At 36.4% G+C, this 27,552-nt stretch overlaps 1 protein-coding gene across 1 annotated transcript; it reads right to left on the bottom strand.

Moving 5' to 3' along the window:
* Positions 1 to 5,103: 5,103 nt before the first annotated feature.
* Positions 5,104 to 5,745, bottom strand: LOC138869016 (secreted RxLR effector protein 161-like). The gene has a single exon (XM_070146602.1). The coding sequence runs from the start codon at positions 5,743 to 5,745 to the stop codon at positions 5,104 to 5,106; it is 642 nt and encodes a 213-aa protein (XP_070002703.1).
* Positions 5,746 to 27,552: the final 21,807 nt, after the last annotated feature.

Raw genomic sequence — 27,552 nt, 5'->3', positions numbered from 1 at the left:
ATTTTTCGTAGAGCTGCAACTAAATTAAACTCTAATAGTGTTGATGAACTGAAACTTTAAAATTTGGTTTGAAACGTTATTGTTTTCGAGAAACGTAAAACGGTTCTTTTAGTCCTTCATAGCTTAACTGTCAGAATTTAGTATAATTGAGTATCCTATTAAAATGAGAGGAGAAAACTCAAAACTGAGAAATTAAATAAATCATACAAAGACAATCACAATGTTCATCACACTTCACTTAATATGTCTACATTCCAAGTAGTGATTGGGTATAAAATTATCTTTGTTATCTATTTTTTCTGATTTCACCCAAACAACTTTTTTAGACACGTATATTTTCTACCATCTCGCTTTTTAATAATTATTTATAGTTTTTTTAAAGTGTTATACTCAAAGACTTTTATTATTCTAGTTTAGATATATTTAATTTTTGCTCAATTAGAAATTATAAATTAAATAACTTCTAAATAAATAAAATAATTTCTGAAAATGAAAAGAGGAGAAAATACTATTAAAAAAGTTCATTTTCTTATTTTAAAAATAGGTGAGTTACTTGAACTTGTTTTATATTTAAATACAATATTAGCTTCAATAGATAAATTTCAAATGGAAGCTAACATATAGAAAGGAGAGAGCCTCATGACGCCAATTTCAGCCACTAATTTCAATTAACGAATGACTAATTTCAATTATGAAATAATCTCAACCGAGGAAATCAATATTACCGCTCATGAATAGTTCAAATTACCACTATCATGAGCCTACTCAAACACCATTTATGAATATCTCTCTATTTAAATCTCAAGTTCTGAACACTACACTATTCCAAATAAATATGCACATTCTTTTGTATACATCCAGTGCATCTCCATCACTAAAGATCTTAACGAAAACTTACCTCTTTCCAAGATGATGTTACCTTCCTCATAATAACATATGTTGCATGATTCAAATGATTATTTGAAACTGAACATAGAAAAAAAATCTTAACAAATAAAAATATCATCATTTTTAAGAAAAGTGAAGATGCCAATATAAACCTGGCCAATTGGGAAATGTAAAATTTACACTTGACTAACGTCCGCGCATAAGAGAAAGCCTTTCTAGATCAAAGCTACAACATCAAGGATCTCTCTATCCTTGCGCCCAAATTTTAGGCTTCAAATCTTGTCTTCTGAACCTGAAAACAACCAAGTTTATGCAGGATATTTGTGAAATCGGTACAACTACAATTGCTATATTAACAAAAAATCCCAAAAATACTTATATTTTCTAGATATCAGATAGAGAGAAACAAAATATGTAGAAATCAAGATGTGGACGGGAAATATGCAAAACAATAATCTACATAAGGTTGAAATTCAAACACTGACATCCATTCAAATGGGATAAGTAAGTAAAGGAGTAAAAAAATGCATGTTTGAACGAAGGTAGGATAACAAACTTTTTAAAAAGGGGAGAGGATGCATCCACTCAATAGAGATGGACAAAATGTTTGAAAGATGACCAATGAATTTTAAAGCCAAATATGAAAAACCTTTTCTGTTACATACCATTTGCTATATAATTGCTACGGGTCTTTTAAAATGTGGCCGTTGGGTTCTGGAGGAACGGTTGGTTATCAGTTGTAATGGCTTCTGGAATTCATTTTCAAGAGACATGACTTTTGGAATCCTACATTATTAAATTTTTTTTTTTTAGAAAAAAGAATGCGTGGGAGAAATAAGAAAAAGTGGAGAAAAAAGATAATTTGAAATCCAGGCTTAGAAGAGTGCCACGTCACCGGGCTAATGCCCCTCAATTATATATATATATATATAGATACAATTTTTCCATATATATAGATAGGTGGCATAGCGTAAAGGAATAGATTGTTCGCCTACAGAAGATCTCTTCAACTAATTCTATAAAATTCAAAACTCTAGCTTGAGGTGTCTATTTATCCATGTCAAACTGTAGAGGTTCTTAACTAACCTATCATTTCCAGGCTCCTGTCATATAAAATGATACAATCTTTTTAGAAATTTCAGCACCATTTCTCTATAGCTTTCTCTGATGTTGTTAAAAGGGATAGATCCTGAAGCAGAACCTTTGTAAAGGTTACTGGCACATGTAGATGAATTAGTATATATATCCTCGGAGTTAATGTTGTTTCATTTCCAAATGTTTTACAGGATCGTCACCTGAAAAATCAGTTTTTATTTCATTTTAAACAATGCTTATGAATTGTTTATCATAAGACATATCTTCCTGTTGGTAACATGGATTTTGACTATTTTTGGTAGTCCTTTTATTGAAGAAACATTGGCATGTGATGTTTTACCTGAAGAAGAGCAAAAAGAAAATACTAAGTTTGATTATTAGGATCCCAAAAATTTTTTGCTGAGGTTCTTTTCCGACTACTAATGGTAGAAGTATTACACAATTCTTTGTATTAACTTATAGTTTTGAGAGTTTTATCTAGATATCCTGCCGCCTACGAAACCTGGACAATATAGGCAAGGTGGAGATTCTGGTGTAACTTGCATTATTGGAACGCTCATTAACCCAAAGGTTCCAGCCTCATTGTAGCAATAAATAGAACTCCTAGAAATTTGCATAACAATTATTACTTTTTGTATTCTCATTTCCTCTATGATGTCCTTGAATGGCTGGGATAAAGAATCATATCAACAGACTACATATATTATCTTGGAATATTTCTTGGATAGAACAAACTTTAGTACCTAGACTTTGGATTCTCAGCACTTTGAATATGTTTGTTCAATGAATGAAACTTTTGATATTTCACATGTTATTATGCAGGTTTTGATAAGCCCATCGCTGGAGTTATATCCAGATGAAAAAGAAGTATTCGTGCACATTAGTTGCTGATGCTAAGAGAATTCTTGAAGCATAAAACTCCCTGTTCTCATTGGTCACTCAATAAATTCAAGAAAAATATTGTAAATAGTTGACGTGACTTATATATGTTTAATTATATGAAAGTAGCTACTCAGTAGGTAAAATTTTCATTTATATGAATCTCCATTTTAATAATAAAATCATATTATAACAGGTTGGTTATTTGTATTTGACTAGCTTTTGGATGAGTGCTATGTTTTTCAATTTGTTTAGCTTTAAAAGTGTTCTGCTCTACTGAATTGAACTTTTGAGATTTTCTAACAATATGGGGCATACGCGGGCACGGCCATCTGATATGAGAGAAATAAAACACATGTTTGTTTATTGATTTCATGATACTGCAACTTCTTATCGACCTACATTACATGATATGCGCAGTTGGAATAGGAGGCCGGAGGACATCTCCCTAAGAACAACGCAAATAAGAAAGGAAGTAACAAGGGGCATGTTACTTAATAATCGCGGGGCGAGAACAACGAATTGTGTACCTTATTGATGCAGCGAAAACCGTTGAACTTACCACCAAAAGAATTGCCCCAAATCGTATTCTGAATCTTCAGGAAACAGAGGTTTTGTTCATAAACTAAATGCCTAAAGTTCACTGTGTTCTTCCTTTCTTGAATTTTTGCACACTAGAATCTCTGTACTGAAGAGAAGTATATAGAGAAGAGGAGATGGGGAGAACTACCGATGATAACTCCTACTCCACGTTCTCACGTCTCTTAAAAGAAACGTGCGGTAGTTTTTGAGAGTAAAAACCTACGTGTAACCTCCTTAGGTTTTATCTCTTTTTTTATCTCTTTTTAAAACGGGTCGGGTCAGTCCACATGGGCGACCCACGACCCAAACCGTATATCCAACATCTCCCACTTCGCACAGGTGGACTAGATCCAAACTAGTAACTACCGTGAAAGCAACACACATGATTCATACTGGGAAATAGTTCGTGCGACCTGCGAGCATTAAGAGCCATAATATTCTTAATCCCTTTAAGATTGTTTAACAGCTCTATGTAGAAATCCGATCACATGCGGAAGGGATTTACTACTACCATGAGGATCTTATTATTACTCGCAATACCCCAGACATTGTTGGCTATTCTAGTAGCTATTTATCCGATCCCTCATCCTCAGAAAAGAGGCGAACTCGAGTTCATGTTTAACTTTCTATCGACAATTACACCCAATACCCTCATGGTAAGTGTAATGGTCGACCTATGAATACAGGTTAAATTACTAAATTTTAGTCGTCTTCCCTTTCTACTTGAATCTTTCCATTCCAAATCAACTGCTTTCCTAGACATGCACTGCATTACCGAATCACTCATGGCTATTAGTGACATGCTAAAGTAGCAACACTGATTGGCACTTCAAGATTAAAAGGTCAAAGGGTATTCTAATAAAAGTTGATATAACTTCTTTGGGATTTCACACAATGAAGAAACAGGTATTCATTCTTCCATTATCCCATGGTCGATAGCACATGTGGTATGAAACACATGTTACGGTGTTCTCATTATATTGGTGCGCGTGCCTAATTCTTTTAATCGTTCAACACCGTACAGATCTTGGTCTAGACACCTCTAAATGTCTAACCCGAGTTTCTCACTTCAATAATCCTCAAACCATCTTCTTAGAGAAACATCCATCTGGCTTACAAAACAAGTCATAATCGAATAGTGATATTTGTAAGTCTGATTAATTGTCAAGACCGACCTCTACAAGTAAATATAACCTCACATTATCCAAGGTTCCATAATGTCTCATCTCTTCACGATTCTTAACGTAAGAGGCGATTTCTCGTGTGAGAGAGCCAATCTCGCGACTTGTTCGACACACTTTATCAACAAAACATCATCACACACATACGAGATATAAGCATAATTCAAGAGTCAAATATTGATGAGCATATTTTAATACTTTAGTCATTTTACAATACATAAATATTTTCATATCCTTTGCAAACCTAAAGCCATAACATGTTTCTCAAACAGTTCTCTAGATATCGCCTTTGTAAAAGGATCAACTATCATGCTTCGCGTAGGAATGTATTGTAAATTTATCTCTCCACTTGCTACCATGTCTCTTACAAAGTTATACTTGATGTCAATGTGTTTGGTCTCGCTATGATACTTAGGATCTTTTGTATATGCAATAGCCGCTTGACTATCACAATAAATTTCATGGGACCCTGAGAGTTCTATGTAATATTCAAATGCTCAAAGAATCTCTTCAACCAAACAGCTTCTTGTACTGTAGACGCACAATCCACGAACTCAGCTTCCATTGTTGAAAGGGCTATGCAGGTTTGTTTCTTACTTTTCCATGACATAGCACCACCATTAAGTAAGAAGGCATAACTGGATGTTGATTTTCTATCATTCCGATCACCAGCCCAATCAGCATCTGTATATCCTCTCAAGTATAAATCATTTCCACTATAACATAGTGAATAATCTGCAGTTCCCTTCAGGTATCTGAAAATTCTCTTCACAGCTTTCCAATGATCTCTTCCAGGATTGGATTGATACCTGCTAACCAGACCTACGACATAACAAATATCTGGGCGAGTACACATCATAGCGTACATCAAGCTCCCGACAACACTTGAATATGGAACTCGAGACATGTCTTCCTTTTCATTTTCAGTCTTGGGACACATTTCAAGGCTTAAAATTTCACCTCTCTCTATAGGAGTATCCATGGATTTGCAACTATTCATACGAAAACGCTCCAAAATTTTCTTTATATAAGTTTCTTGAGATAAACTCAATAACTTATTGGAACGGTCTCTTTCGATCTTAACTCCAAGGATATAGTCTGTCTCGCTCATATCTTTCATGTCAAATGACTTTGAAAGCCATGACTTGATAGTTTTCACTTACTCCAAATTTTTTCTAGCTAATAAAATATCGTCCACATAAAGAGAAAGAATTACAAACATCCCATTGGACTTTTTCACATAAATGCAATGGTCTTCATCGATCATGGTGAAATCATATGATATCACCTCCTTGTGAAATCTCAAATACCATTGCCTTGAAGATTGCTCCAGGCCATAAACAGATCTTTTCAATTTACATACCTTCTTTTCTTGGCCTTTAACGATGAAGCCTACAGGTTGTTCCATGTAGATTTCTTCATTTAGTTCTCCATTGAGAAAAGCTGTCTTCACGTCCATTTGATGTAATTCCAAATCCAAATGTGCAACAATAGCCAAAAGTAAGCGAATTGAGGTAAACTTCACAACTGGTGAAAATGTTTCCTCATAATCTATTCCAGCTTCTTGAGTAAAGCCTTTTGCCACCAATCGTGCCTTGTATTTTTCTATTGACCCATCCATTTTGCGTTTAACTTTGAGGACCCATTTGTTCCCAATGGCTCTATGCCCAGGCATAAAATCAACTAGATCCCAGACTTTGTTGGTTTTCATGGACTCTAGTCCTTCTTTCATTGCTTTCATCCACTCATCTTTTCCAGGGCTCGATAAAGCCTCAGTCACAGACTTTGGCTCATCCATTTCTGTGGGAGATACCAAGAAAATATAATCTTCCATTTCATAAGTACGTTTGGGTATATTTTTCATGGAACTCTTTCGTAGTTGAAATTCAGGTTCGTTAGAAGGATTTCGGGATTGAGAGTTCCCACTCCCACTCCCACTCGGATCAAGAATAAGATCTTGATCAATTTGATTATCAATTGTGTCAAAAGACACTTGCTGACTATCTGGGTTCAACATTTCATAAAGAGCCTCTCCATTCTTTACCTCGCCCTTCTTTGGAAAATCATTTTCCATAAAAGTGACATCTCGCGATTCAATCTCAGTAACACTTTCATCCTCTAATCCACTAATGAACATATACCCTTTGGAGTGTTCTGAATATCTTATAAAGATACATTTCTTGATGTTTGGACTTAATTTATCAAACTTGCTAAAAGAATCTTTTACATATACAGCACAACCCCAAGGTTGTAAATCCTTTAAGTTTGGTTTATGACCAGTCCATAGCTCATAAAGAGTGGAAGAAACTGATTTAGAAGGCACTTTTTTTAATATATAAGTTGCAGTCAATAACGCATCTCCCCAAAAGGAGATAGGTAAATTTGTTTGCGCCATCATGGACCTTATCATGTCCAGTAGTGTTCTATTCCTCCTTTCTGGTACACCATTTTGTTGAGGTGTGTATGGAATAGTTAACTCTCTGGTGATTCCCTTTTAATTGCACAATCCTTCAAATTCTTTTGAAAGATATTCACGCCCTCTATCGGTTTTATGGTCTTAATCCTTTTGTCTAATTTATTCTCAACTTCATTCACATATTTCTTAAAGCATTCAAGTGCTTCAGATTTATGAGAGATCAGATAGACATAACCAAAGCGTGTGAAATCATCAATGAACGTAATGAAATATAAAGCACTAGACCTAGCCCTCACATTCATTGGACCACAGATATCAGAATGGATTAATTGCAATGGAAAATGAGCTCTCTTAGCCTTTCCAAATGGTTTACGTATAATCTTTCCAGCAAGACAATTTTCACAATTTGGCATTTCAATTTTAGAGAAAGGACCTAGATGTCCTTCCTTAGCCAATCTATTCATTCGATCCTGCCCTATGTGACCTAATTTTGCATGCCATGTAATAACATCAACATCATTGTTAATAGAATAACATGTCATAACACAACGGTCAACATAATAGTTATACGTAGAAGGATTACAATCTAACACAATAAAACCATCATAACGATGTCTAAACCCATAAAAAACATTGTCTTGAGTAATTCTAAGACCACTACGACTAAATATCAAATTGAAATCTAAATCTTGAAGAATAGACACAGATACTAAGTTTTGTCGAATCTCTGGAACATATAGGACGTCATGCAACATCAAAGATTAACCACCACGCATGTCCATTCTGCAAGTGCCTATCCTTTTGACTTCAAGCTTTGCATTGTTTCCCATATATACATGCTTTGATCTAGGTGGAACTCGACGAAACTCTATAAATGCTTCTCTATTGCGACTCACATGGTTAGTGGCCCCTAAGTCTACAATCCACACAGGATAAGATTCAGTTAGTAAAACAGTGCTAGAAATATATATAGCACTAAGAGATGCGCTTTGAAATGCTAGCTTTTCGGCTCAGTGCACTCACGAGCAAAATGCCCTGGGACTTGGCAATTGTAATACTTCATCTTGCTCTTGTCTTTCTTCTTGTAGAACCGTTTTCCTTTCTTGGAATTTGGCTTGTTTCTTTTTTTGGAGGGTCCTTCTCCGGTCTCCTTACCCTTTCCGTCATTTTTCCAGTTTCTCTTGCGCTTGAAGCTTGATCTCTTTGTACCACTTGATTCTGACACAAAGGCATTAGGTACAGCTTTAGCAGCACCAAGTCGCTCGTCTTCAAGCTCCACATGACGGCAACATCAACAAAAGTTTTGATGCTATCATTGTGGGTTAAGTTAACCTTCAAATGTTCCCAACTATTGGGTAGAGACCAGATCACTGCATGAACCTGCTGCTCATCAGAGAGAACATGGCCAACACTCCACAATATAAAGAACAAAGTAAGAGACTCCAAGAAAGCAAACTAAATTATAGATACGAAAGTTTCCCTACAAAGGGGTTGGCTTCAACAACCCATAAAGGACGGCTTGCCAAGCTACACAAACAGTTAATTTGTTTATACTCGCAAAAGTTTTCCTACAAAGGGGCTGGCTTCAACAACCCATAACGGACGGTTTGCCAAGCTATACAACTCATAAAACTTTTGTACTATAACCAACGTTAGCTGTTTATAACTCAGAAAACTTTCGTACTACAATAAGCTAACTTTCAAAGAGTTTTCTTACTCTATTTTCATACATGGACCGACCTTTCTATCCATTCGAAAGAAAGAACAAGAGGGAAATTTAGAAAGCACTCATATATAATATATCACAAAAGATTTACAAAGGTTACAAGATGATCTTCCAACTACTACAAGGCCTCCTGTATATAGGACTAGCAGGCTATTACAAGACAAACTTACATAATAAAATAAACCTATCTTACATGGCAAACCTATCTACATGTGGGTCCTTTTTGGCATGTGAAGGACTTTAGGCAAAACAACTAAAAAGCTCCTAAAAACATGTGAAAGGGGCGAAATATACATGGTATAACATGTGAAAGTATGAGGGAGCATGTGACTACATATGAAAATAGGGTGTTGCATGTGACGAAGCATGTGGAAGCATGTGAAAACAAGTGGAAGTGGGGCCCGGATAGTATGGAAAGATGTGAAAATTTGCCTTGCCATGGGTAGATGATTTTGAAGGGTTTTTTGGTGGGTAATGTAGGATTATGGTGCGATTAGTAGGGATTTAAATAATTATCCTTCATTGATTCTTGGGTTGTCTTCTAGGCATCTTTTTGTGTAGTAATGCCTGGAACTTGACGGTCTTTCTCCGTTGTGTTCTTTCTCCTTTGGATTGAGAGATGTAATCCACAACTTTAATTTGGAAATATCGTGAGTGATCTTTTCTCGGATGACTTCGTATGGGGTTTGATATTCTTTTGCTGCTTCCCTGACTCTTTCCCAGTGAGGATGAGTATTGGTATAATTCCAGCTTGCCCAATCTTTTGTCCATATCTCTCTCGGGATACACCTATTTTGTTGGAAAAAGATTCTTTGTGCCTCGCTATATTCTTCCTCCATTGATAAAATGGACACGAGAAATTTCCACCAGAATGATGCCTCTGCTTGTGCCTGGACTTTTCCATTAATGATCTTCACTGGCCTATGGAACATAAATATCTTTGTTGCGTAGGAATCGCTGAAACATTTCATCCAATATCTTCTAGGCTTGAACCATAATACTTTAAGAGCTGGTGCAATGTTATCAAAATCCTTGAAGACGTTGCATTTGAATTCCATGAAAATATAATACTGATGGCATAAGTACCAGAAAAACCATAATAGTTCTTGTGGAAAATCCTTGGTTATCTTTGAACTTTCCACTAGCGTATCCACATATTTTCCTCTAGCCATCTTATTCTTCAAATAGAACAGCACTCCAATATTCATTGTTGGCATCAGTTTGCAATATCTTCTTACCGTCTGAAGGGATATAGAGAGACTTGACATTTTTAGAAATCTCCTTTATTTCCTTGACTGCTTCATCTTGTTTCTTTCCCCATGGTGGAGCATTTTTCTTGAGCATCTTTGTGAGTGGAGAAATGTATATAGAGATATTTGGGATGAAATCTCTCACATAATTTACTATGCCCAAGAATTGTTGGATCTACTTTGTTGTGAGGTTGATATCCGAAAATTTGAGTAATTATTGACATATATGTGGTCCTGGACTGTATTCACCTTGGATAAAATGCACTCCAAGAAAATTAATCTTGTTTTGAGCAAGAACCATCTTTTTTGCTGAAAGCATGATTCCGTACTGTGTTACCAATGCCTCAAATTGACGAAGCAAGTTGATATGTTCCTCAAATGTATCACTAAATAACAGGATGTCATCTATATAAACTAAAGAGGTATGGAGGATGGTTGGAATATTTTTATCATGGCTTTTTGGAACAAGGAGGGTGCAGTTTTCAACCCGAAGGGCATGACTTTCCATTGGAAGTGATAATCGGGGATGCAAAATTCCGTTTTGGGTCTTTCTTCAGGGTGGATTCTCAATTGCCAAAATTCGGATTTTAAATCAAACTTGGAAAAATATTTGGCCTTGGCTAAGTGGGAGAAAAGGGCGAGTTTATTTGGGATAGAAAACTTATCATCTTGGAGGAAATAGTTAAGTGGCTGGTAGTTGATGACTAACCTGAGTTTTCCTCTTGTTTGTTCAGCTTTTTTGTTGACATAAAATGCTTCGCATGCCCATTGTGAATCTGATGGCTCTATCAGATCAAATTCCAAAAGTTCTTCACATTCTTTCTTTGCAAGTTGAAGATGGTCTGGATTCATCCTTGAATGGCTGGCATTTGTTGGGTTGATATTTTCATTCTTCTTGAAAGGGAGCTTGATAAAAAACTCTTCGTTTTTCCATGACCGGTGTTTCCCTTTCTTCATGAAATCCTTATGGGATTCAACACTTGAATGTTCAATGAGATTTTGCTCAATCTCTTTGATTTGTTTATCGTCGGTGATTTGGAATAGCCTTGGAATCTCAGAATAAGGTCTGAACTACTTTTTAAAAGTTATCTCGTTAGCCTTGATCGGGAGTTGATCTCTAAGTTGTTTGTAAATGTCAAATCCAATAATAAGATCCTTTCCTGGTACATCAGATCCTAGCAGCTTGGTTCTGTACTTCAATCGCGGAAAAAACTCAATTGTGACTGGATGCTTTGTGATGACGGTGGTAGTCAGGATTCCATTTGATGCAGTGTTAAAATCCTTAAAGTGCGGCACTCATTGATCTTCAGGGAGAACAGCATGATTTAAGAGTGAGGAAGCAGATCCAGTGTCGATGAAAGCAATAACTCGAGTTGGTTTATCCCATTTGGATGAATAGACCTTGAGTTATACTTGAGGAACAACTACGAGAGTGTTGATCTCCTCTCGGGCTTCAATCACTGGTTCTGAAATTTGGTAGTGATCATTGCCTTGATCTTCATAGACATCAAGAGAGAATAAAGTTTCTTTATTAGGTTCATCATCCACAGAGAATATGGATTCAAGGTCCTCATCTTTTTCGAGATGTATGCCAATGTAATCTTCGATCTCTTCAAGGAGTTTGACAGATCTTCTCGATTAGGGATAGTTTTTAGCGAAATGTCCAATCTTGTGGCAAATAAAACATCTATTTTTCTTGTGAAAATTTCCTGGACTTCTACGTCTGAAATATTTTGTGCGTCTCTTGGACCTTGATTTCCTGTCTAGAATTCTTGGCCATTTGAACCTCGTAAATTCTCTCTGTCGCCTAGATATGTGGCAGGAACATCCTGACCTGGTGATTAGGTCAGATTTGCGGCATGCTTTATCAAGCGCTGGATTGTGTTAGATAATTTGTTTTAGGGCAGAGCGCTTCGTACAAATGTCATCTAATGCGACGAAAATAGCTTGCCTAATATAACCAATTTGAGGGATTGTTATAGACTGAAACTTTTCTTCAATGATGGTCGTGGTTCGACTTGCCAACAACTTTGGAAGGGAAGAGACAAAGGCTTGCTTTAGGTTGATGTCTCCACCGATCTCGAAATATATCTTCGCCATTTTTTGAAAATGTCTGTCAATGTCATTTCTGTCGAATGATAAACACTTCATCTCGAAGAGTTGTTTTCGTATTTTCTCCTGTCTTTGGCCAGTATCTCCGCAGAAAACTTCATGTAGGATTCTGACGTTGAAGGAAAAATCTTGGGATGTAAGAAAAGTATTTGTGTCTTGAATTCCAAGTGAGTTCCACCAATCTCTGATAATTCCTGAGAACCGTGAAGTGAGTTCTGACAGATTGATATATTTTTCTCGTTCCACCAAATTTTTGGTCACCATCCAAGTTTAGAAGTCTTGGATCCTTTGAGGCCATCTTGAAACCTTGACATCATCTAAGGTGAAAGTGTGGAAGCCAGTTCCAACTGGTTTTGATGCCATGGGCTCATATCTTCTTTCTGGGATTAGTTCATTTGTCATGCCTTCTTGTTCCTCATCTACTTCAGATACTTCTGGGTCTCTCGGCTGATTTACAAATATTGGGGGATTGTCATCTTCGGAAGATTTTGTTGTGTATTCATTGCTTGATTGAGAGCCATCTTTCATTGTTTCATCGTCTGATGAATTCAGAGATTCCGACCATGGAGTATCTTTTTCTGATATGTATCTTGGTTGGGAGACATAGAGTTCTGGAGCCTTCCGGTCAGAAATCATCAGATTTTCAGGGTTCGATCCTTTTGAACTTTCTCCTTGGTCTCGCCTTTTCTTTGTTTGTTTTTGCGCCGCAAGAGCGTCCTTCTTTTCCCAAACCATTTTTGCAATATCAAAATCATGTTCTTCTTTTAAGGGTTGGGTGAAAGTGATTGGATTTCGTGAGGTAGATGGAAAAGTAGAAAAGGTGTAGTCTAATTTAGGTGGGGAATATGCTTGTGGAGACATAGGGAAGAATGTAGGGTTTGAGGGGAAAACTGGGGTCTTTTGTGGCTCAAAGTGGTCATTTCTCAAAAGTTGAATTTGTTCTCTGATGGAAATCATTTCCTTTTGTTGTTGTTGGAAAAATTGGAAAAGTGAAGTTCCTGGAGGACAAATCTCGTATTGTAAATTTGCCAACCTCAGTTCCAAGGCTTTGATTAGTCCGGCATGGTGAGACGATGTTTGCTCCATATTTTTCTCAATTGTTTCCACTTTGCTCATCATTTTATTTTGTGTATGGGCCACGTTCCTTATGGTGTTGCCAATGTTGTTCAATACCTTGTTTTGGCAGATGGAGTTTTCTGATTGCCAGTTCATTGTTGCTTCGATGTCACTTGTTGGGGGTTTTTCTCCAGTAGGTAGCACTATGTTTTTCTTGGGAATTTTTGGAACATGGCTTATACCCTCCTTTTCAAAAGGTTGGAGTGAAGGAAAATCTAGGGTATGACTGGATCTTGAAGGACTTAGCATGAATATTTGTGGTTGTGTGGGATTTGTGGTTTTTTTAAGTTGGTGAAGTTTCAGGTTCAGGTGGCTTTTTGGATTCTGAGGTATGAGCTGATGGTGATTTGGGTTTGGGTGTAGTTTCACTATCCTCCCAGCTTGGAGTAAATTTTTCTGGTAATTTTGGCCATTCCTGGGGTTTGTAACTGACAAGAAATTCATATTTACCTGGACGGCTTAATGAGCCAATTGAAGGATCTTTATTTTCATATTTGGCTCGAAATTGTTTTTCAATGGTCTTCCCCTTTTTCTTGGATTTTTGTTTGGTTTTGTTGAGGCCGAACCTTTCCCAATAACGCTGGTGGTGTTCATCATATTCTCCAACTAGATCTTCCAAATAGTCTTGGGAGTCGCAATCAAAATCCCAAGGGCAGGGTCCTGTAAAGGGGCATTTGAACCACCAAGCTCTTTTTCCTTCTCTGTTAAAATTTTGACACCAATCATGTTCTTCCATGATGCTTTGTATATTCCAAAAGAATTCTCCATCAGGTCCAGGGTATGTATTTGTTGTACCTTTGGGTTGAATCATTTGGCAAGAAAAGATGGTTTTATTGGGTTTTTTGAGATGGGAATGGTCAAAGCTTATGCAGACGGTTTTGTCATTTCTTTTGGTAAAAGTTGGTTCACCTGATTGCAGAGATTCCTCTGGTTCTCTTAACTTTTCATAATTTGTGATCCAGGAATCAGGAAGAATTTTGACAAGTTCATCTCTAGAAATTTGTCTGGGTATTTGGGTGCACATGGTGTTTCCTTTGGTAGCATCAATATTTAAGTGTAAAGCATTTTCTCCTCCGGGAAGGCAAAGATCCATGGCATAATTTTGGACTCACCACGCCATTTGGTGATGAATAGTGGCTTGGATGGAATCTTTGGCTTGAGGGGCTCCTTGGATTTGGACTTGGATTTTTAGTGCTTCGGTTAAGTATGGATCATAAAGGGACATGTTAAAATTTGGAAAGATAGTTATGAAGACAGTCCCAGCATTCAGGGTAACTTCTGCAGTGCCCAGATTTGCATGTTGGTACTCCAAGTATCTTGTATCTAGAAGAGAAAGTCGAGCTACAACAGGTTGACCTTTTTCTTCCGTGATATGTTAAAGCGATTCGGATAGCACCAAAATGGATATGGGTAAAACCATGATCTCTCCATTGCCTGGGAAAATCATCTGGGATTTGAAGGGTGATAAATTGGTCCTCTCGAGTGGCAATTATAGGATGCTGGTCAAGTTTTGAGGCAACAACATATTCTTTAACTCCTTTTGATCTGTGTTGGACTAAGAAACGAATTTGGGTCCAAGGTGCAAATGATTTTTTGACAAAAGCTGAGTAGGGGTTTATGAGGGGTATTTCAGTGGAGGATACTTTTTGTTCATCGGGCAGGATATTTACTTCATAGAGGTAATCATTTTTTTTGGACAAGGCTTTATATAGAGTAGGAGACATATTCATTTTTTCTAGGGAAGAGGATGATGGAAATGACTCAAACATATTTAGTAAACTGCTCTTCCCTCCGAAAGGATTCACTTTTCCAATTTTTCCAACAACAACAAAAGGGGACGATTTCCATTAGAGAACAAATTCAACTTTTGATAAATGACCACTTTGAGCCACAAAAAACCCCAGTTTTCCACTCAAAACCTACCTTCTTCCCCATGTCTCCACAAGCATATTGCCCACCTAAATTAGACTACACCTTTTCTACTTTTCCATCTACCTCACAAAATCCAATCACTTTCACCCAACCCTTAAAGAAGAACATGATTTTGATATTACAAAAATGGTTTGGGAAAGGAAGGACGCTCTTGCGGCGCAAAAACAAACAAAGAAAAGGCGAGACCAAGGAGAAAGTTCAAAAGGATCGAACCCCGAAAATCTGATGATTTCTGACCAGAAGGCTCTAGACCTCTATGTTTCCCAACCAAGATACATATCAGAAGAAGATACTCCATGGTCAGAATTCTGAATTCATCAGACGATGAAACAATGGAAGATATCTCTCAATCAAGCAATAAATCCACAACAAACTCTTCCGAAGATGACAATCCCCCAATATTTGTAAATTAGCCAAGAGACCCAGAAGTATCTGAAGTAGATGAGGAACAAGAAGGCATGACAGATAAACCAATCCCAGAAAGAAGATATGAGCCCATGGCGTCAAAACCAGTTGGAACTAGCTTCCACACTTTCACCTTAGATGATGTCAAGGTTTCAAGATGGACTCAAAGGATCCAAGACTTCTATACTTGGATGGTGACCAAAAATTTAGTGGAACGAGAAAAGTATATCATCTTGTCAGAACTCACTTCACGGTTCTCAGGAATTCTCAAAGATTGGTGGAACTCACTTGAAATTCAAAACAAAAATACTTTTCTTACATCCCAAGATTTTGCGTTCAACATCAAAGTCGTACATGAAGTTTTCTGTAGAGATACTGGCCAAAGACAGGAGAAAATGCGAAGACAGCTCTTCGAGATGAAGTGTGTATCATTCGACAGATATGACATTGACAGACATTTTCAAAAAATGGTGAAGATATACTTCGAGATCGGTGGAGACATCAATCTAAATCAAGCCATTATCTCTTCCCTTCCAAAGTTGTTGGTAAGCCGAACTATGACCATCATTGAAGAAAAGTTTTAGTCTGTAACAATCCCTCAAATTAGTTATATCAGACAATCTATTTTCGTCGCATAGATGACATTTTTACGAAGCGCTCTGCCCTAAAACAAATTATCCAACACAATCTAGCGCTTGACAAAGCATGCCGCAAATCTGACCTAATCACCGGGTCAGGATGTTGTCGTGCCCCCTTTTTCTTCGTAGAGTCCGGGTTTATGTCATTTGGAAGGACAACTCATTCCTTTTGGGAATTGGGTTTGAATTTGAAGAGTCACCACCTAATGATTAGGGTGCATTAGGACACCAAAGGGTTTGATTTGAACAACCAGAGATAGGGTAAGGGTTTGAAATTATTCTAAGAGGAAGGTGTTAGGCACCCCTTAGAATCCACTAGTGCGGTTCCCGGCCAGATAATTATTGTGAATTTGGAGTGCAATTACCATATAAGCAACTAAGGCTCAAATAAGAGGGGATTTCAACACATGATGGTTTGAAAGTAAATAAAGTTTGAAAGAATAATTAGAAAAGCTGATTTTTTAGAATTAGGAGTTAAATTGCTAAAAGAATAAAGAAAAGGGGGTCTTAGGTTTATAAAAAAAGTATGGGTAACCCCACACAATATCCGGTAATCACTCCTCAATGAGGGGCAACACGTGACATTATCGCGTGGTCATCATATCCATATCTACCCTTCCCATCCCGTTAAGGTATTAAAGCGCAGATTGGTCTCGATTACTTATTGCATGCTATTACCCGTCCCATTCCTATCAGCCCCGAAGGCACCTAGGACTACTAATCCTAAAAGGGAGGGATGTTGGGCTTATTTGGAGTTTCAAAGGTAAAAAATTCTAAGGCGACATACAAAACACATATTGCATATCAAGGGGAAAGCATATACACAAACAAGGCTCATATATCCCTCCTTAAATAAAGAAAGCACATAATTAGCATGACTTACACATACTGTTTAGGTCTGATTTTAAGGTATTAAAGACGAGGAAAAGGGGATTGTTGAAGCAGTTTTAGTTTATTACATAACTCAGATAAGAAGCCCGAATCAGGCCTGCCTGCTGGTTGTAATGATTAACAGGAGCAGATTCAGTTTATAGTCATTACTCTAAGGCTTGCCTAAGTGTTAGACGGGTCCTATAAGCATGATATCTACTGAATTCAGAAGGGGATAAGACAATAAAACTTGAAATGAATTGTTTGACCCCTATAGGCATGCTTGCTATACTTTATTAAGCGAGGGACTTAGATTTACAAAGAGATGCAGAATTTAAACAAATTGATCACAGGTTCTACTATTACCGATTTTATATCTAACGTCGGTTGTGAATGAGAATTGATCAGAATTACTTAAGAAACCCTATAGGCATGATTTCTATGCGTGACTTATTTTAGACATAATGCAGAACTCGTTTAAGCCTTATAGATATGGTATCTAAATGCAGAAGCTTGTTTTAAACCTTATAGGCATGGTATCTAAATGTGGTTGATTATACAGGATTAAATAGTCTTATAGGCATGGTTTCTATATGGAGTTGAATGTGTAGAATTAGAACAACCCTATAGGCATGATTTCTATATGTGACTGAATACGCAAAAATTAAAGCATTCATATAAGCATGACTTCTACCCTTGCATGCATAGCTACCCAACCCTTTTCACTAGCCAGCCCCAAATGTTTATTACAATGAATTACAAACCAGAATAACGAATTACATCAGAACAGAAAAAATACAAAGAAATTACAACCAGTTGGGGCCTGATTCTTGACTTCCTCTCTAAGTTACGAGATAAACCAACTCAAAGATCATTGATCCAAAGCCTTTTTCCAATTGAGTGTGTCAGAGTTCTCTAATAGCCTCAATGGGACTCCGGGCAGTGCTCACACCCAAATTGTATTACCAGAATAGGGACCAGTGCAGTGTGGAAGTGCCAGCCCTCAAGTGTCAAAGTTCAGAGGGAGCTCAAGAGGGGGGCAGAACCTAAGTCTAAGAGAGAGTGTAAGTGAAGAAACAGATTAAAGAAGAGGGAAAGAGGTGCTGGGAAACAGTTACAGAATTAAGGACTTCACACAAAGGGGTTTAGGGATTGGGGATTGCAAAACGCCTATGCACTTAGGCATTAGTTAATTCTGGGCATGCACAGCAATAGGGAGTGCTGTTATGCTTACAAAATCAACCAAAATATGCAACCATATAATGGTAACATAGAGGTTATGATCCCAAGGGAATCATGTTTGAGTCATAGATAGCAATACTTAATACTATCATGCCTCAAACAAACCATCAGTATCAAACACATTGGGGTAGGGGTTTAGGACACATAATAGATTCAAAACAGGTAGAAGGAATTTACAGCATACTAAAATAAGTACTATACTAAACACAAGCAGTAGGCAAACGAGAAGGTAAAAGTATTAAGCAAACACATTGTTGTGATGCTGGTATTTTAATCGGAACATACCAGTTCAAAGAAGCAAATAGGGTGGTGGTTGAAGGTGGCGGCTAGGGTTTGAGAGGGAGTTTGAGAGAGAATTGGGAGAGAAGGGTGAATTCAAAGGCGGCTGCAGGTGGATTGTGATTAGGGTTAGGGGGTAGTTGGGAATTAAAAAAAAGGAAAGGTTTAATGTGAGCCGTTGATTTGAGCGATCAACGGTTGGGATTAAATGGGAATCCGGGCGGGTCATTTAAAAAGGGTCATGGGTCAGTTCAGATAGGGATTGGGTTCTGGTAATTGGGCTCCAAATTAGAATTCAATTCAGGCTATAATTGAAACAAAATGAGGCTAACATTTAAATAGCCACTATTCCCTATTTGATTTATAAAAAATAATAAATTAATTTTTGGAAATAATTAAAGGTATTAAAATGTTTAATAGTACATAATTATCAAATTGAAAATATTGGACCTGATTTTTATAGGCATAAACGTAATTAAATCTAAAAGAGGCTAATATTGCAATTATATGCAATTTAGCTTTAAAAATAATAAATAAATTTGTAAAAATGTGCAAAAATCACATTAACTATATTTTAGTGTAAATATTATAGTCCAATAAATGAATCACCAAAAATGATAATTTTGGGAATAATTATTGGGTTTTTTATGGATAAAATAGGGCAATAAATTGATTTTTAAAATTTTAAAAAATTAATGAAAAATAATAAAGCATTTGGACATACTTATATATGCATACATATGCTATTTTGAAAGTATTTTGCATATTAGAAATATATAGGGAAAAATTAGGTATCAACAGATGTTCCTGCCACACATCTAGGCGACGGAGAGAATTTAGGAGGTTCAAATGGCCATGAATTCCATACGGGAAATCAAGGTCCAAGAGACGCACAAAATATTTTAGACGTAGAAGGCCAGGAAATTTTCACAAGAAAAATAGATGTTTTATTTGCCACAAGATTGGACATTTCGCTAAAAACTGTCCCCAATTAAGAAGATCTGTCAAACTCCTTGAAGAGATTGAAGATTACACTGGCATACATCTCGGAAAAGAGGAGGACCTTGAATCCATTTTCTCTGTGGATGGTGAACCTAATGAAGAAACTTTATTCTCTCTTGATGTCTATGAAGATCAAGGCAATGATCACTACCAAATTTCAGAACCAGTGATCGAAGCCCGAGAGGAGATCAACGCTCTCATAGTCGTTCCTCAAGTAGAACTCAAGGTCTATTCATCCAAATGGGATAAACCAACTCGAGCTATTTCTTTCATCGACCGAAGCTTCTTCCTCACTCATAAATCCTTCCGTTCTCCCTGAAGATCAATGGGTGCCGCACTTTAAGGATTTTAACATTGCATCAAATGGAATCCTGACTACCACCGTCATCACAAAGCATCCAGTCAATATTGAGTTCTTTCCAGGATTGAAGTACAGAACTAAACTACTAGGATCTGATGTACCAGGAAAGGATCTCATTATTGGATTCGACATTTACAGACAACTTAGAGATCAACTCCAGATCAAGGATAACGGGATAGCTTTTAAAAGCAGTTCAGACCTTATTATGAGATTCCAAGGCTATTCCAAATCACTGATGACGAACAAATCAAAGAATATGAGCAAATTCTCATTGAACAATCATGTGCTGAATCCAACAAGGATTTCATGAAGAAAGGGAAACACTCGTTATAGAAAAACGAAGAGTTTTTTATCAAGCTCCCTTTCAAGAAGAATGAAAATATCAATCCAACAAAAGCCAGCCATTCAGGGATGAATCCAGACCATCTTCATCTTGCAAAGAAAGAATGTGAAGAACTTTTGGAATTTGATATGATAGACCCATCAGATTCACAATGGGCATGCGAAGTGTTTTATGTCAACAAAAGAGCTGAACGGACAAGAGGAAAACTCAGGATAGTCATCAACTTCCAGCCACTTAACCATTTCCTCCAAGATGATAAGTTTCCTATCCCAAATAAACTCACCATTTTCTCCCACTTAGCCAAGGCCAAATATTTTTTCAAGTTTGATTTAAAATTCGGATTTTGGCAATTGGGAATCCACCCTAAAGAAAGACCCAAAACAGAATTTTGCATCCCCGATCATCACTTCCAATGGAAAGTCATGCCCTTCGGGTTGAAAACTGCACCCTCCTTGTTCCAAAAAGCCATGATAAAAATATTCCAACCCATTCTCCATACCTCTTTAGTTTATATAGATGACATCCTTTTATTTAGTGATACATTGGAGGAACATATCAACTTGCTTCGGCAATTTGAGGCATTGGTAACACAGTACGGAATCATGCTTTCAGCAAAAAAGATGGTTCTTACTCAAAATGAGATTGAATTTCTTAGAATGCATTTTGTCCAAGGTGAATACAGTCCAGGACCACATATATGTCAAGAATTACTCAAATTTCCGGATACCAACCTCACAACAAAGTAGATTCAACAATTCTTGGGCATAGTAAATTATGTTAGAGATTTCATCCCAAATATCTCTACATACATTTCTCCACTCATGGAGATGCTCAAGAAAAATGCTCCACCATAGGGAAAGAAACAAGATGAAGCAGTCAAGGAAATAAAGGAGATTTCTAAAAATGTCAAGTTCCTCTATATCCCTTCAAACGGTAAGATGATATTGCAAACTAATGCCAGCAATGAATATTGGAGTGTTGTTCTATTTGAAGAAAAAGATGGTCAGAGGAAAATATGCGGATACGCCAGTGGAAAGTTCAAAGATGCCGAACAACATTATCACTCCACTTTCAAGGAAATTCTTGTAGTAAAGAATGGAATCAAGAAATTTAATTTCTTCCTTATTCATACAGAATCTCTAATAGATATATATATATATATATATGAAGGCCTTCCCAAAGATGATTCAGCTAAATGCAAAAAATTATTCTCAATCCTCAGATTCTCATGTGGGCTCAATGGTTCTCTCCATACAAATTTCAAGTCAGGCACCTGAAAGGAAAGGATAATATTCTCGCAGATTTTCTATCTCGACCGGAAGAATTCTCAGAGAGATTTTCCCCTGCAAAACTGAAGTCAAAGCAAAAGCTGATCAGCCACATCTTCATGCTTTCAAGTATACTAGGAACAAGTTTATCAAAGCCAACAGACCATCCATCGGAGTTGTTCAACCTCATGGATCCCTTTGATCCGTCAATTATTATGGAAAGAAGAACTCATTATGAGTTCCAAGTTTTCCGGCAACATGGAGGATCCATTCTCAAGCCATATGGGGTCAATCCAGAATACCCGTTCTTCCATATATTCATAGCTCAAGCCAAGGATTTTCCACAAGAACTATTATGGTTTTTCTGGTACCTGTGCCATCAGTATTATATTTTCATGGAATTCAAATGCAACGTCTTCAAGGATTTTGATAACATTGCACCAGCTCTTAAAGTTTTTTTTCTATTGTTCAAGCCTAGAAGATATTGGATGAAATATTTCAGCGATTCCTACGTAGCAAAGATATTCATGTTCCACATGCCAGTGAAGATCATTAATGGAAAAGTCCAGGCGCAAGCAGAGGTATCATTCTGGTGGATATTTCCCGTGTCCATTTTATCAATGGAGCAAGAATATAGCGAGGTACAAAGAATCCTTTTCCAGCACTGTTGCGGATTATATCTCTCAATCCAAAGGAGAAAGAACACAGCAGAGAAGGACTGTCAAGTTCCAGACATTACTACACAAGGTCTTTGAAAAGATGCCTAGAAGACAACCCTAGAATCAATGAAGGATAATTATCTAAATCCCTACTAATCCCACCATAATCCTACATTACCCACCAAAAAACCCTTCAAAATCATCTACTCATGCCAAGACAAATTTTCACATCTTTTCATACTATCCGGGCCCCACTTTCACTTGTTTTCACATGCTTCCACATGCTTTGTCACATGCAACACCCTACTTTCACATGTATTCACATGCTCCCTCATACTTTCACATGCTATACCATGTATATTTCGCCCCTTTCACATGTTTTCAGGAGCTTTTTAGTTGTTTTGCCTAATGTTCTTCACATGCCAAGAAGGTCACACATGTAGATAAGTTTGCCATGTAAGATAGGTTTATTTTATCATGTAAGTTTGTTTTGTAATAACCTCCTAGTCATATATAAAGGTGGCCTTGTAGTAGTTGGAAGATCATCTTGTAACCTTTGTAAATATTTTGTGATATATTACATATGAGTGCTTTCTAAATTTCCCTCTTGTTATTTCTTTCGAATGGATGGAAAGGCCGGTCCATGTATAAGAATAGAGTAAGAATACTCTTTGAAAATTAGCTTATTGTAGTACGAAAGTTTTCTGAGTTATAAACAGCTAACGTTGGTTATAGTACAAAAGTTTTCTGAGTTGTGTAGTTTGGCAAACCGTCCCTTATGGGTTGTTGAAGCTAGCCCCTTTGTAGGAAAACTTTCGCGACTATAAAAAAATTAACTGTTTGTGTAGCTTGGCAAGCCGTCCCTTATGGGTTGTTGAAGCCGGCACCTTTGTAGGGAAACTTTTGTATCTATAATTTAGTTTGCTTTCTTGGAGTCTCTTACTTTGTTCTTTATACTGTAATGTTGCTTGACACCATGATCATGACTCTTTTTGTACGTGTCAAATTTGATTGTCAGCTATCGAAGGTGAGTCACAGTCGTACCCCCATATGCCTCCCTTAAATGTGCCCACATGGCTTGAGCAGTAGGATATTGCTCACATTCGTGGATGAGATCATCAGCAACTGAACTTACAATGATTCCACGTGCAATGGAGTCTTTCTCTTTTCAAATATTGTATGTTTCCAGATCCCTCCTATGTTGGGCAGTGTTACCCTCATTTGGGTGACTCATTACATGGTTAATAGTTTCAAGAGCATCTTGCTCTTCGTGTACATACCACATCTTACGACTCCAGATATCGTAATTTTCACCATTCAGTTTGTCACCATTGTTCAAGTCAGCAATGATACTTTTTGATGCCATGTCTGTTATTAAAGACAATATTACGAGTTTAACTCATCAATATATACTTCAGTTAATTTATGCATGTGATTACACACTCAAGAAAATTAATTATAATATTAATTCTACGTTTAGTATAGAATTGAACGGTCACTATGTTTCCATTCATCATCTATATCTAAATATTTTTAATTAATATAAAGATCACTTCTTAGTGTGTACATATTTTAAGTCTCAATCCATTACAAAAGATATAATAAACAATGTATATAACTAGTGAGAAAAAAAACATAATATAAATTTCATTAAAATAAAACTCATAATAACAATTTACATGTTTGCTAGGACATTCATATACCAATCGAATACTAACTCTTGCTCATATACGTTAAAAGGTGCACTAGGCCAAACATCATGATAAATCTCAGTTAAAATTTCACCCCCAAAGCTCTCGAAGAGAGTCCGCTAAAATAGCTAATGCTTCCCAATCAGTATTTTCTACGTAATTCGCCAATTCAGCTCTTTTTATCTTAAAGTGGTGTACATGTTCAGGAACGGAAACATTAGGGCCCATTTTAAATTCCTTAAACTCCCTAAATTTCTTCTCTCTTTCCCTTCGTTCAGCCCTTCGATCCCTTAATACATTTTGCCTCGCCCTTGGGACATTCCTGATGACTTCAGGCTCCAAGTCTGAATCATTATAGAAATATGTCCTGCGACGACGTACCCTTCTACGTTGTCCCCTTCCTTGTCTTCGAGAACTCTCACTTGGAGTAATTCAAACTTGTCCCTGTTCAGCCATATCTGAAATAGGACCAAGGAAACAATAAGAATGGCTACGACCATTCAATGTGACAACATATGTCATAATAATTCATAGAAGTATATCAATGTAAGGGATAATGACTAAACTAATTTTCTACTTTAAGTAGACAGTGAGTTCAATTAAGGCCAAATCTCTAGCAATCAAATAATCAAAGTCATGAACAAATAAGACTTGACTTAGTGGATAAATATGTTGATTAAATCTCTTGATTTATAAATCCATGATATTAGCCATTCTGTAGGAGTGTTCTGTTAACAGTATGCAATTCTTCATCTTAAAATAATAAGAAAAGCAAAGAGGGACATGACAAAAAAAAATATTGACTAGTCAAATCCCAAAGTGCTAAGTTCAGTGCAATTTGAAATACCCTTTCACGTGGGAAAAAGAATTAACATAAACATGCCTTACTTCAAAAAAATATCAGTCAAATACTCCCACAAACAAAATTGTATAAAACTCGGATAAACAAAATAAGAAAAGCATCTGTCTCTTATTTGAATAAAGGTATCAAGTCAATTTATTTAAATTGATAATTAAATAGTAATATGGTATATGTAACCAACAGTGGTAATTTTAAAAGTTCACTAATGCCACTTATTAAATCCAAGAGCAAAAGTTTCATAAACTGCTCTTATTTTAGCAGTAGGAAGACGTAAATCTTCCAACCAATTCGTAAGTGCTTGTTTTAACTCAAGCCATGAATTAATACTTGGAAAATAACTATTTCTATTTTATTTTGAATTGAGAGTTAGAAATCAATACCAATTGTACAATTAAGAGAAGTTCTTCCAATTTTATTTCCAGAATAAAAGTCTTATTAAAGTAGAACACACCACTGATCCTCTTCACAAATTGTGTAAAGCAATATCGGTTTACGCCCAAATTGCAACCACATATACAAAAATTTACTCCTTCAAAATCTTGAACTCTCTTTCAACAAGAAAAGTGATACCGACTACTATTTCAAAGTTTTTTTTATTTTGTTCACAATCTATCAATGTGCAAAACAAAGAGAAATTGGAACGAACAGTCAGTATTTTACATTGAGACAATCAACAACTATGAGTATACAACGCAGGCTCAAATACAATTGTTACATAATAATCGTGGGGCGAGAACAGCGAATTGTGTACCTTATTGATGCAGCGGAAACCGTTGAACTCATCACCAAAAGAATTGCCCTAAATCGTATTCTGAATTTCCAGGAAACAGAGTTTTTGTTCACAAACTAAATGCCTAAAGTTCACTTTGTTCTTCCTTTCTTGAATTTTTGCACACCAGAATCTCTGTACTGAAGAGAAGTATATAGAGAAAAGGAGATGGGGGGAACTACCGATGGTAACTCCTACACCACGTTCTTACGTCTCTCAAAAGAAAATGTGTGGTAGTTTTTGGGAGTAAAAACCTACGTGTAACCTCCGTAGGTTTTATCTCTTTTTTTATCTCTTTTTAAAACGGGCCGGGTCAGTCCACATGGGTGACCCATGATCCAAACCTTATATCCAACAGGGCAAAATCATATTATTGCTTGTACAACTCCAACATTATTCTTCCATTGAACGACTCTAAGCTTTGACCTCCAAATTTGTTAGCTGCAAAAACAGAAGTATATATATGTACTATATACTCATAGGCGGATCCAAGATTTAGATTTCATGGGTTCAATTTGTAGTATTTTAGCATTAAATTCATTGTATTTTTAAAGTTATGGGTTTAGACTATGACTGTATAAAGGAAACCGACAAACCGCACCAAATCGACAATTCGAGTCAAACCGGAAAAAAAAACCCGACTATGGTTTGGTGTTGGAAAAAAAAAACCCGACCATAATTGGTTTGGTTTGGTTTTAACTAAAAAAAAATCAAACTGAAACCAAACTAACCCGACATTACATGTATACAAGTTTTAAAAATATTTTATACATAAAATAATTATTGTAGTGTAATTTATAAATATAATTTAAACTCTTTAATAGTTCTCTCTTTTAATGTATTATTTCAAGCTTGGATTTAGAACTTTTGAATGGTCAAATATGTTTATAGCCCATAAAAGTTAGTAACTCAAATAAATCCTAAAGCAAAATCAAATCAATACTAATGCTAACAACAAAAATTCAATTCAATACTAGAAATAACAATAGTATTGGATATTTATTTTTTTAATTTTGCATTGATATAGATAGTGAAAATGCATCACTCACTTTAAATATTATTTAGTCATGTAATTAATACTTAGTACTTATTAGTCGTACTTATTTTAACATGACTTAGTGCTTTTGAATTATGTTTATTTTTGTTATGGCTTAATAATTAGCAATATTTATTTTATGTAATTTGTTGAGTATTTTAGTATAATTATGACTCATCTCACATTATTTTATATTTTTTTATTAGGTAACATCTTATATAGTTTTATCCTACTAGGACCTAAGAAATATTAGAGCACAAATTATAAATTTTCTGCTATGAAGATTATGTCGGAAAAACCCCGAAAACCCGAAAAACTCGAGAAAACCAAAAAACCCGAGAAAACCCGTGAATAAAAAACCCGACTTTTGTTGGTTTGGTTTGATTAATAAATTTAAAAATCCGAGATAATTGATTTGGTTTGGTAATTGAAAAATCCGAACCACCCGGCCTATGTACACCCCTAGTTCAGACCTATCATTTGCTGCAATTTTAATGAATTTTTACATATAAATTTATGCTCCGCGTCGAAAATACTGAGTTTAGATGAACCAAACTATAACGACCCGGCCGGTTGTTTCATGTGTTACCGCTCCATTTTCCCTATTTCTGCTTCTTATTGTCTTGTTCAGTCGTATTATGTGTTATCGGGTTGGTTGGCTCAGGTTTGGAGAGATTTTGGTAAGGTTTGAGACACTTAGTCTCTTTTGAGTAAGTTTAAGTTAGAAAAGTCAACCAGATGTTGACTTATGTGAAATAGGGCTCGGATGTGAATTCCGATGGTTCGGATAGCTTTGGGAGATGATTTTTGACTTAGGAGTGTGATCGGAACATGTTTTGGAGGTCCGTAGTAGATTTAGGCTTGAATTGGCGAAGTTGGAATTTTGGCGTTTGTCGGTTGATAGGTGAGATTTTGATATAGGGGTCAGAATGGAATTTCGGGAGTTGCAA

This window comes from Nicotiana sylvestris, chromosome 5, assembly GCF_000393655.2.
Source record: "Nicotiana sylvestris chromosome 5, ASM39365v2, whole genome shotgun sequence".
Classification (NCBI taxonomy): Eukaryota; Viridiplantae; Streptophyta; class Magnoliopsida; order Solanales; family Solanaceae; genus Nicotiana; species Nicotiana sylvestris.
Note: the sequence above shows the minus strand (reverse complement) of the source record. Positions and strands in the feature narration are given on the sequence as shown.